The sequence below is a fragment of the Sebastes fasciatus genome, chromosome 9 (genome assembly GCF_043250625.1).
Source record: "Sebastes fasciatus isolate fSebFas1 chromosome 9, fSebFas1.pri, whole genome shotgun sequence".
Lineage (NCBI taxonomy): Eukaryota > Metazoa > Chordata > Actinopteri > Perciformes > Sebastidae > Sebastes > Sebastes fasciatus.
In genome coordinates, this window is record NC_133803.1 from 12,884,913 (window position 1) to 12,897,101 (window position 12,189).

The 12,189-nt window shown below is 40.3% G+C and overlaps 1 protein-coding gene across 14 annotated transcripts in view; it reads left to right on the plus strand.

The window, feature by feature from the left end:
- The first annotated feature begins 1,529 nt into the window (after positions 1–1,529).
- Positions 1,530–12,189, plus strand: part of ebf3a (EBF transcription factor 3a) — a 70,714-nt gene continuing 60,054 nt past the window's right edge. For all 14 annotated transcript variants that reach the window (XM_074646106.1, XM_074646119.1, XM_074646108.1 and 11 more), the window contains exons 1-6: positions 1,530–1,684; positions 2,027–2,183; positions 2,513–2,576; positions 2,850–2,905; positions 4,702–4,775; positions 6,510–6,578. In XM_074646106.1, the coding sequence (XP_074502207.1) occupies positions 1,554–1,684; positions 2,027–2,183; positions 2,513–2,576; positions 2,850–2,905; positions 4,702–4,775; positions 6,510–6,578 (551 nt within the window). In that variant the 5' untranslated portion in view covers positions 1,530–1,553. The remainder of the gene's footprint in view (positions 1,685–2,026; positions 2,184–2,512; positions 2,577–2,849; positions 2,906–4,701; positions 4,776–6,509; positions 6,579–12,189) is intronic.

The window sequence follows — 12,189 nt, forward strand, 5'->3', positions numbered from 1 at the left end:
AAAAAAGAGGTCATAAAGATCTGACTTTCTGTAAATGGCACATGCGGTGATTTTATTATAATAATAATAATAATAATATGGATGCTCAGAAACGGATTTTCAAACTTTGCTCATATTGTATATCAATATAGCAATAAATAAAGAAATCTGTTCCGCCATACAAAACAATTAATCTGTTGTTAAAAAAAAAAAAAAATCCTAAATGAAAAGTTAATGCAAATTAATAGATTTATAATCATGTCTGATTCTATGAAAATCAGCGTTTGGATTAATTACATTTTAATTACAATAAAATAACCCCGCAGCGTATATGGAGTTAAAAAAAAAATGCACAAATGCATCTATCAAGTCATATGAAGAGAAACATGATCTGCCATTATTGAAATATGATTTATGGCCGTGCAGCTATTGAGATGCTTTCGATACATTATAGTGAGCAAAACAAATCTCATCACGTTCAATTTGTAATAATAATAACAAATATCAAATACTATTAATCCAATATAATAAAAAAAACATAACACGGAAATTGCAATCATTAAGGCCAGGCTACAAAAAATAAATAATAATAAGCAATGAGTTATTATTATTATTATTTCTCATTATGTGTCATGGTTACACCCGGTTGAATTTTTTTTTTCCCATATCATTATAATAAAAAAAAAAAAAAAAAAAAAAAATGAAACTCACCACATATAGGGGCCTAAGCAAGAGGAAAAAGTGGAGCGAATGAGAGTTTCTCAGGCTGCTGCACTATTGGGCTGGACGCGTCTACAGAGGAGCGCCTCTGCTGCTCTGACAGGAAGCGTCACAGCTCCATATTTGGGCAAAGCCACGCCCCTTACGCGTCATATTCTGACAGCGCCTCTCCCGTGGGTTTAGAGTTTTGGCTCCCGGGAAAGATTTCAGTCCTCTGGGAAAGAGGGCTTAGTTTTGCATGTTCCCATCCATCCTGCACGACGCGAAAGGGCCCCTTATCCACCTCTCCTGTGTACTAGGAACACCTCCACTGGTGATCAGCCCTTTTGCCTGTGTGTTTGTCTTGTGTGGAGAGGAGAGAAGCAGCAGCAGCAGCAGAAGCACCTTTTTTTCAGGGGAGTGGGTTTTTTATTCCAACAAGAAGAAGAAGAAGAAGTCCTGAAGGTTTTGGATGCGGTGCTTCAGGGATGTGGGCACTTTGAGAGCACTATAGCAGCATCATCACCCAACAAACACAAACCATCGATTTTTCTGTGAATAGCACAAAAAAAAAAAGAAAAGAAAAAAAAGAAAAAGAGGAACAATAGCAACACACAAAAAAAAACAATTCACTTTTTTTGCAGTCTGTGGATAACGCGCTCTCTAACTAAGTGCAGCACTTTGAGAATTGTTTCACATCGGACGGACTGAAGAGGGAGGCAAGACCTGTGGACCGGGTTTTCCCTTCGCAAGTGTGTCTCTGAATAAAAAAAAGCAACCCTGAAGGATAACGCGCTTGGACGTTTTTTTATTTCCACTTAATTTTTCTCGCAAAAGGAGGCATCTCTTTTTTTTGCACGCAAAAATTGTCCTAAATGTTTGGAATTCAGGAAACTATACCGCGCGGTGGGACGACGATGAAGGAGGAACCGCTCGGTGGACTGAACTCAGTCCGCTCCTGGATGCACACAGCTGGGGTGGTGGATGCGAACACAGCCGCCCAAAGGTACGGTACTAATGCACGAATGCATGCATGCCAACAAAAAAAAAAACCGCATCTGATTTTTTCTCACGCATTCCCCTTTCCTTCTCCCTCATCATATCGACCCCTCAATCCCCTGAATACTCTGTATCAATTACGGTCTCCCAATAAAAAAAATGCCCCCCCTTCGGCTTCTTTCATTACATCAGATTACCCATTATTGTGACAAATCAAGAAATCTCCAAAGCGTGCTTTCTTCTTCTTCTGCATCTCCAATGTTTTCCATCATCTTCTTCTCCATCATCTCCTATATTCTCCCCGGTGTCCGGTGCTTAACCGAGATGGTCTCTTGTTTTCTCCCCGCAGCGGTGTCGGCTTGGCACGGGCACATTATGAAAAGCAGCCCCCATCCAACCTCAGAAAATCCAATTTTTTCCATTTCGTCCTGGCTCTGTATGACAGACAGGGTCAGCCCGTGGAGATCGAAAGGACAGCTTTTGTGGACTTTGTGGAGAAAGACAAAGTAAGCTGTGTATTTTTGGATTTAAAAATAAAAAACAACCCTCTGTACATATAATCAGCACATGTATCGAAATTATGTTATCTGAAATGGCAATGGGTTACTAAAAGGGGTTGGAGTCACGTGTATAATATTGATTTCTTTTTTTTAGAAAAATAACTCAATTCGTTGATGACAGAGAGTCGTTTTTTTTTTACAACTTAAAGCTGTTTCTCTTCTTTTTGCACAGATATTGTCAACACAGACATGTGCTGGTGTTGTTGGTGGTTTTATTTATATGCAGTTGTTCTATTGATGTTTGATTTTCACCAAAAAACTGTTGTCTTCTGCAGGAACCAACCAGTGAAAAAACTAACAATGGGATACATTACAAACTACAGTTATTGTACAGCAACGGTGAGTTCATATTTCTTTTTGCAAACACACGTGTGCAAATATATCAGTTTGTCTGTCTGCGTAAAAACACATCATGATAATAATAATAATAATAAAAGCATGTCTGATAATTTTATAAATGCAACCACTGTCTTTTTATTTATTACATGTTGCTAAACTTTTGTTTTTTAATTTATTACCCCACAATATCTCAAAACTCACAAGTGCTTCTTCTTCTTCTTCCTCCTCTTCTTCTTCTTTTTCTTCTTCTTCTTCTTCTTCTTCTCTCTCCAGGCGTCAGAACAGAACAGGATCTTTACATTCGGTTAATCGATTCCATGACGAAGCAGGTAAGCTGCTGTTACACTTTGTTTTTACGCACACCCAGCATGCATGGTTTCACTTGTGCAAAAAAAAAAACTTAACACGCCGTGCAAATCATCACCCCAGAGATCCTTCATGCACCACACGGTTTCCCACACCAAAAAAAAAATTAAATAAAGAAATGTGCTTGCAAAAACAATAAAAAAAGTTGTGGCACAAAATAAATTAACAAGAAAACACAGCTTTCCATTTGGACTGTTTATGTTTGTGGCTATATATCATATTGCAAAATAATCTGTAGCCTAAAGTCAACTGAACTCTGGCAGGGTTCTTTGTAGGCTCACATTAAAATTTAACATCTGCTCCAAAATCATCTGATTTGACTTTTCCTGCAAAGAGTCAGAGGTGACGCTCCAAACATTTAAAAAAAATAATGCAAAAGTATTATATCTAAAATATAAATATTCATATTTTTGCTGAGGTGCATTTCACTTTTCTTCACCCACAACCATATTCGAGTGACTTTTAACCCAGAGCACCAAAATGTAATTTTCGTGTCTTAATGCGCATTTTAAGCCAACGCAAAGATTTGCAAAGTGAATTATAATTTGGGGGATAAAATCAGACGTCCTTATTTCGACTCCCCGCCTCGTGTTTCTGTATTAAATGGAGGGTTTAAGGCAGATCTTTCTGAATAGAGCCGTGCAAAAGGAGCCACTGGTCACAGACAACATTCCTGTGCGAATGATCCGAGTCAATGACGCAGAACAAGCAATTTATGGATTTCTGTTTCTACAGCTGCAAACAGCCACATAAATCAAACCAATATAGATAATCGCCCAGTTCCTATAATAATAAAAGAAGAGAAAAAAAAATACACATCAGGTCAAATAGCACAGCATTTAAAAGTGATGATCAGATATGTCACCTTTTCACTCTCATATTTGGCTTTTACGCGTGCCAAAAAAAATATGAATGGTATATAAACATGAAAGAAAAACCACGCTTTTTTAATTTAATTATATTTTTAGTTTTTATTATTATTATTGGTTTTTTTTAAAGTATTTTATTCAATAATGTGGTGCTTTTTTTGCCTGCATGCACTTGGTGCCGGTTCAGCTATACGAGGGAGTGAAGTGTCTATCCTTAGAAATAGAAGGAGGAGGAGGGAGGAGAAGAGAAGAGCTGCAGAACTGATAGCTCCACGCCATCTGTTTCAGCCAATGCTCAAAAATTACTCAACCGTACCGCCAGACACCGCTTTTTATCCACAGAAAGATCATTGTTAGCGGCTCAAAATAAACAACAGATTGCCCATTAACACTTTCCCCCAAATATCCCCAGATTATAAGCATATTGATGACACTTCTATTGGATCTCTCCTTATGAAAATCTCACTGTCTCCCTCTCTGTCTCTCTCTCTCTGAGCCACAGGATATTATCTAGATTACTAAAAATAAAAAAATAATATATTTTTTTTAATTATTATTATCACCATTCATTTTATAAGTAGATTTTTTATTATCACTGCCACTAGAAATATTGTTGTTGGTGTTATTATCATTTTGTAATTGTCATTGATGTTTTTATGAATTAATATAATTTACAACAGTGATTATCTTAACCATGTTTCCTTACTTAACCTTTGCACTCCTCTAATATATTCTGTTGTCCTATAACAATCATGTGTATTCATGCCCCTGATTTATTCTATTAAGTGCAAAAAATAGCAGTCTAATTATTTGTGAATTTATGTGAATTAATATGTGTTTAAGAGGTGACTGTGTTTTCACTTTTATTTCCATCTCATCTCTTTTCAAAGGCCATAATTTATGAGGGTCAAGACAAGAATCCAGAAATGTGCAGAGTTCTCCTTACCCATGAAATTATGTGCAGGTAAGCATTATTTTTTTCTTTTTTTTAGCTCTGTCCATTTTGCAGATCCAGGCAAAAAGTAATTCCCTCCCCTTCAATAAGTTTTGACACTCATGATGTGATGCAGCAATCCAGACTGTCCTGTGGTCCTTCAGCAAACCACAGAGAGATGCTGTCAATTCTAACTTTGATAGGATTCAACTTTGATATGAATATGCCAGTGAGAAAATGAACTGACTGTCTTTTTCAGTGAAGGGAAATTGAATATATAATAAAAGGGTCAGTGACACAGTACATAAGTTATGTTTTTTAATTCCCAGCTTATTTATTTTTTTATTCCAAGAATTGTATGTCATCATTTAAGCCTGCCAGAGACAATGTGTTTCCTGTTAACTTATGCATAGGCATTGCATGCCATGTATCAGTTTTTTTCTTTTTAACACAGAGTCAGTTGCTAGGTTGATCCCACCTGTCAACAATGATCAGCCAGCCTTTTAGCGTCATTTAACCACATAAATCTCAACCTCTCATATTGCTTCTGCTATTCAGCGGTGTCACTGATACTAAAAGGGAAAAACGCCTTTTGTTGTTATTGTCGAGCTCAGCATGAGCTTTGTGAACATTGAATTCGGATACTGTCGGTTAACCTCTCCTTTGTTGCACCGGTGCATTGTTCAAGTTGCTGGTTGGGAAAGCAAGTGCAGCATGAGAGCTGAGAATGATTTGTCTTGTTCCATGCATAAACTCATCACTCACGCTCAATTTATACATGCATCCATCACTTATTTGTGACACATTGAATATGCTGCGTGCTCTAGAGGTAATATTTTTTTTTGTCAAGAGGAAGTGTGTTTTGCTGCTGAATAAAAGAACTACTTTAACTGCTGCCTATTATCAGATAAGAAGATCTACATAATAAGAGCACTCCTAATAGGAATTATCTTTTGATATCTTCTCTTATTATATCTTATTTTGTAGGGCATGTCATACATTTTGAATTATATTTTTGCTCTAATACACCGCAGCGTCTTAAAGCCATAAAACACATCTTTATTACTGCTGCTGGGAAGTCATGTAAATCACACATATTTAAATAACGTGTGCTTGACTGACAGTAGCTTTGCACAAAATCTTTGTTTTTCTCCCCTGCACCATATGGCATAAATCAATCTTATTCATATATGTTTTCATTTCTTCTGGAAGCTAGGATGATGTATTTGTTTATTTTTGCACTTTTTGATTCAAGTCCCAATCAAAGAAGTGAAAGGCAGCTAGCTATAGGCTTTGGGAGGGAGGGGTACAGGAGGGGGAGATGGCTGAAACATGTGGTGGAAGATAGATTAGTGCTTTTGAGGCCATAATTGATAAATGCCCTGCAGAAATATTGGTTGAGGGTGGCACCTTGCATCTCCCTCAGAAATAGCAGCTTGGCAATTAGAGGTAAACAAAAGCTGAAGCTGTGAAAAGTGACTCCCCTGCCTCCTGGCCCAATCCCCACTCCCCTCCCCTCCAACACTAAGCCAAACAACACAACATGTTGTTTTCACCATTTTTTATCAGCCATCAGCATCAATGGAATGGATAGATTGAGTGAAGGAAATCTCGTGGTGATTTTTCCCCCCCCACCATAATCAAAACCACTCCGAGGCACTTAATAAATGTATGTGGTTTTGTGTGCATTATTTATTTATTTTTATTTATTCAGCAAAGTGTTTGCCTGCTCTGAAACCTCGCTGTCTGTCTGTGTCCCTACAGCCGATGCTGTGACAAGAAAAGCTGTGGAAACAGGAACGAGACTCCGTCAGACCCTGTGATCATTGACAGGTAGGGTTTGTGTGCACGCTTCCTCCAGTGCTTGTGAACGAGTGAGTGTCTTAAATGGATGAGTGAGTGGATGAGTGGATGCATGAGCTCGTGAACAAATGAGCTGCCTCCCGGTGTGCCAGACGGCCCAGTTGGGCTGACTTGCATCTCACACGGCTCCACAGTGTGGGAACTGTGGGTGATTCTTGTGTGAGCGGCTGAGGGGCGTCTTTCCCAGGTACCTGTGCACCGAGGGGCGGTCACCACCTGGATAGGGTTTGTTCAATCACAGGTGGTTCAATCACTAGAGGATCATGCTGGGAATACACCTAATTAGCTTAGGCAACTTCACATTTATTTGGCTGGCTTCCCCTCTTTGTTTACGACAGTGATGCTTGCACTGTCAATATTTTTTTTTTTTTCATTGACTGTTTCCCTTCTCTAGCTGTGAGCGAGACGCCATTAAAGTTTGCGTTTTAAAAAGGGATAAACATTTTATGTCTGCTGTTTTGTTCGGCACCTTCGGGGAAGTTGCATTTATATCACCTTCATCACCTTCTTAAAGAGGGAGAATAAATGGTCTCCTCTCAGGCATTGACATTTTTCTCACACTCTGTGAAACTAGACTGTATGTCCTGGTCAGTGCACTGTTAAGAATTTCCCAGTAAAATAACAGTACAGAACTGGCAGCAGGGTTGCCTTTATGTTACTGTAAAATTAACATTATTATACAGTCTGTGTATACTATACATTATTTTTTGCCTAGATGAATAGACTTAGCAGGTTACGGACATAGGATAGTCACACTAAATACAATTAAAGGCACTTGTTAGGAAAAAGGCTATAATAGACTTGTTGACACTTTTCCCAAAAATGTGTGTCTATAGCTGGCTACAAGCACAGAATGAAAACCAGAACAACATGTGAGTGAAGAACAGAGCTAATTCATTGATTTTACAATCATGTACAATGTACAAGCCTCACAGATCAGGTCCCAGAATTAAAAAAATACTGCATTAAAAAGTGTTACTTATGATACTTTAGACAGTTGATCAGCGGTAAAGTGCTGTTTTTTTAAGAATGCATTGAGCGTAATTTAACAGGTTTCCTTTTGTATTAACAGTAAAGCACTGTTTTTAGCAATAACAGGTTAATACTGTTGAAATCCTGCTGTAAATTAACAGCAATTGTTTACAGTGTGTGACTATGTTTAGGTAGTTCAGTGTAGTGTGTGTGTGTGGTGGATATAGGGGGTGAGGCGGGGGGTGTCGTTTGGAACGTCGATCTCAATGTAACTCTCACCACGTAGTAGGGAGAGACAGCAATGCTAATGTTTGACTAGCCGGAATCACTGTTTGCTTAGTGGAGAATGCCTGGTATCTGACAGAGGGGACAACTCTCTTATTAGTAATCAAATAGGGCTGAGCAGTTGTTGCTGCCACTCCACTCCAGCGGCTTCTCATGCATCAGGAAGTAGGAGCTGGCTGCCCTGGGAGCCTGGATGGATTACCAGAGCTACTGCTGTCTGAACTCAAACTCACACAGACACACGTAGAGACGAGGACACAAACACACACACACACACACATACACGCACGCATGTATGTTGTTTATGCTCGACAGTCACAGTGCATGCACAGAACTGAGGTGTTTAATGTCAGGATTTTTTTTTGCTGTATCTGCTACCTGCTTAATTCATTAGTCAAGTGCATTTGCTAGTGAAGGGAACATTAACATATAACTTGAGACGTCTACTTTGCCTAATTTCCGCCGCTTTCATGTTTGCTTTGTGTCGCTCTGCTGCCTTTTTTACTGCTTAGAGTTTCGCACACCATTGTTCTTCAATCTGCGGGTACAAAACATGTAACATAAGTACAATAAGCAAAATGAACGCATAGAGAATTAAAGTCAAGAAAGAGGGGTGGGAAAGAAAAAAAAAAGAACAGGGGGGGGGAAAAAGAAGCGGATGGATATTGTAAGCTCAACCGGCTCAGGGAGGGCTCGGATTTTCATTGTGACGAGCCTGAATGGGAGCAGAGTATCCCTTTCCTTGCACAATGAGCGGCTCTGTTGAAACACAAAAGCATATGTTCCTCATTAGACCCTCCCATTGTCTCCATGTCGTAACTATGAGCCCGTCAGCTCACCCTAACAGACCCACACAGGTTCCCAGTGACTGGAGGAGGCTCGCGGAGAGGGGTGCCGGTGAAAGGTTGCAGGGTTTAGCTTTAGAGTTACGGACACACACGGCCAGAGCAACACTGGCTATTTACCTACAATTAGTTCCCGCTGTGCATACGGGTAAGCTTTTAGTTAAAGCTTCCATGTTTTACAGCCGTCCCTGTTACATCTGTCATTTTCTCATGCACATCATTACAGGCACCTGTGCTGCGGTCGCTGCTGGCAGAAACTGATTATTTCCAATTGAGTAGAACATAGTTGAGTGACATAAACCTAGAGGAGAGGTTTGATTGTTGAATCAGGCATGTCTCATCTGTCTACAATTACAGCGTGAAAACCGGCTCGCACTGCCACATTTCCTAGAGAAACAGTAGCATGGCCGAACCTTAAGAAACAGATTTGGAGTGAATCATTGATGGCGTTCATTCGCTGTAACATTTTCCCAGATGGTAAGAGGGGGGAAAGCGCGCACAGCTAGCTGGCATCTAGCAAGACATTAACTGGCGTTCCCATGGATCTGGCATATCCAACGGAGTTTGGGAAACTTATCATTCCAAATGTGTCCTATTTTCCTGCGGTCAAGCCAGACATCTGTTTACCCTATTTTCTCTCAGAGTTTTGATACAGATTTTCACTCAGATTTTTTGAAGAGGAAGGATTCTCTTTAAAAAAAAAAAAAAAAAAGAAAAAGTTCGTTAGATATAGGCCCAACAGCTGTCACAAAGTTTCAGCACTGCTTGGTGTTTAAATATTTCAGCACTTACATTTGATGCCCTTGCATTATTCATACGCCTTTTTTGGATGAAGAAAGGCCCTATTTCTGTTACATTTGGGTGTGTTGTGACTCAAATTTCAACATCGTTTAAGGAAAGTCAGCACATATTTCGCTCTACAGAAAAAAGTCTATTGTCTTTCAATAGTGCGCGCATGTGCTTTTTCAAGAAGTCAGTTACATTAAATAAAAGAAACATTTATATCGTGTCTAATTGCAGCACTTTTGCCATGACCGCATCACTTTGCAGCATAATCATCTCTCCCCTTTATAAATCCAGCAGTGCTACAGATGTCACATTTATAAGTTAATGGTGCCTTAAAGTAAGTGGGGGTGTAGGTTTATTCAGTCAGTAATTTGAGTCTTTAGAATTATAGTGATGAGGTACCCAATATCTGATTAGATGGCTTCCCCATTTACAGTGCATGTAGTGTTTAGCCAAACATAACTCAATTTGCGATGACTCTCCTGGTGTGGTATCTGTCTTCGCTCTCTCGCATATTGACTTTGTCTTCTCTTGTGTGAAAGATTAGATACATTGTTCCGGCTTACACATGGATTTTGTAATAAAGGCAGCACATGTTGTTGAAAGAGGAGAGAAAATGACTCATTCTGCATGTCAGGGTTCAAAGGTCACGCTTTACTCTGAAGAAGCTGGAGCAATTTATGCAAGACAGACACAGAGAGAGAGAGAGAGAGAGAGAAGGATGTGTTATCAATGTGTATTCTGCCCATATATGAATTTTGAATTTAATGTATGTTCATACAGTTTAACATCTCGTGTCAATTTGCGCCGCCATTCACAAACAGATCTCGGACCAGATCTAAACATGTCAGCTCCGTTTTTATTCCAGCGGCTACGGCACTCCCTTTCACTTCCTGTCACAAAGGTCAAAGAGCACTGACCTTTGGAGCGCAGCCCAGCCGCTGAATAATTCATGACATTGACTTGTTTTTTTCCTCTTATTTTTTCCCCTTGTCTGTTTTTTTTTTTTTGGTCAGCACACATGGTTGTGCTGTGGGAGGCTTTTATTCATTTAGCTCATTTATAAAGGCCTCACCGCACCTGTTCGTGTGTTAATGCGATTAAATTTTGGCCTAATGTAAATTTTGCTTAGCTCTCCGTTATGTCCCTCATTAGTGCGCCTGTATTTTCCAAATGACTTTGCGTTATCGTTCATTTGCGGAACACCTACGAGGTCATTTCCCAGAGTGCACTTGACTTGTTGTCAAGTTGTTTACCAGGAAAACAAAAGACCGCAAGCCTTAGGACGTCTCGCGCGCGGTTCCCTCGGCCTTCTAAGAAATAAATCGGGGGAAATTTGTGTGCTCCCATCTGGTTTTTGCAAAACCGTGATTACCTCCAAAAGCTGAACAAATGCCAGTATTTATAAGGTCAGCCCTTTATGTGGAAATGTGATGTAAATGAGAATCAGCGAAAGGGGACATTAAACAAAATTAAATTCATTGTCTCCTTTAATGTCATTTACATTTTTGGCTAAGCCCCGGACTGTCAAAGAGGATTTCTAAAACCATTTTAATTGCACATCAGCATTGGAAAGGAGGGTGTGTTTTCACAGAGCGGCTGTCTTGATAACCTGCGAAGAGAAGTCTGTTTATGAAGTACCTAAATGGCGTGTTTTCACCGCATCTGTAGAGGGGCAATTAAGATGGCACTCGGAAGGTAGTGTTAATCTAGCATTGTGCTCCCACCATCCATAATGAATGCAGTGGATGGGGGTCACTGTTGTGATAGAGAGTTGATTGCTGCAGGTGTTGCTTCTGGATTTTTTTACATTGAGCTGTGGGACCTGCACTGCAATGTGTTTTTTAGGCTTCCCAGTGAGTCATTTAAAGCTGTTAATGTGTGTGGGAAATGCTCTCTTTCTGTGTTTACATGCACATCTTTTTATTTGGGGCTTATAAATATCTCAGCGTTTTGCTCATTGGTGCAATTCGTGCGACAGATGCGAGCTTTTGACGCCCATTGAGAAATTGGAGAGCGAACTGGCCACCCCTGCCTGAGCCGACGTGATGTTTGAGTGAAGCCTGTCTCCTCCTGAGCCAGAGTAGGAAGAGCAGGAAGTGTTGAGAGCGAAAGCTGTACTTGGCAGCTCTCCTTTGGCTTGCACTTGCCGAAAAATGAAACCCAGACCCCTCTCCGCAGCCCCCCGAGCCAGAACCTTCCTTCCCCAGCGCTCCAACATCCAGGATTGGGTAATACTGTTCACTAAGCAAAACATTACCTCAAATTATTCTCGCCCTGTTTTCTATTCCCTCCTCCCTCATGTCGGTTTTATCGCAGTTTGTAAATGTCAAGACACGTACAAAGACGCACAGTATAAATGATATTTTCCAAATTATGCTCACATGTTTGGGTTCACATGAGTGGCGGCTGAACGTAACGCGGTGCCTGGCGCTCCCGTGGGAGACCCACCTCACTAGGGTAGGATTCCCCAGTGGCATCAGCTAATGGCAAGACTTGACAACAGCAGAGAAGCCGGGGGTGTTGTGTTTTACTAGCGCTGAGCAGGGGTGATGACTTTAACATGTGTGCAGAGAAAGACTGAGATGTTTGTGCGGTGTGTGCGTGCGTTGCGCGCGCGCTTGTGTGTCCCTGCGCGTGTGCACATGCACGTGTGTGTGTTCGTTGTGTGTGTGTTAGTGTGTGCGTGCTGT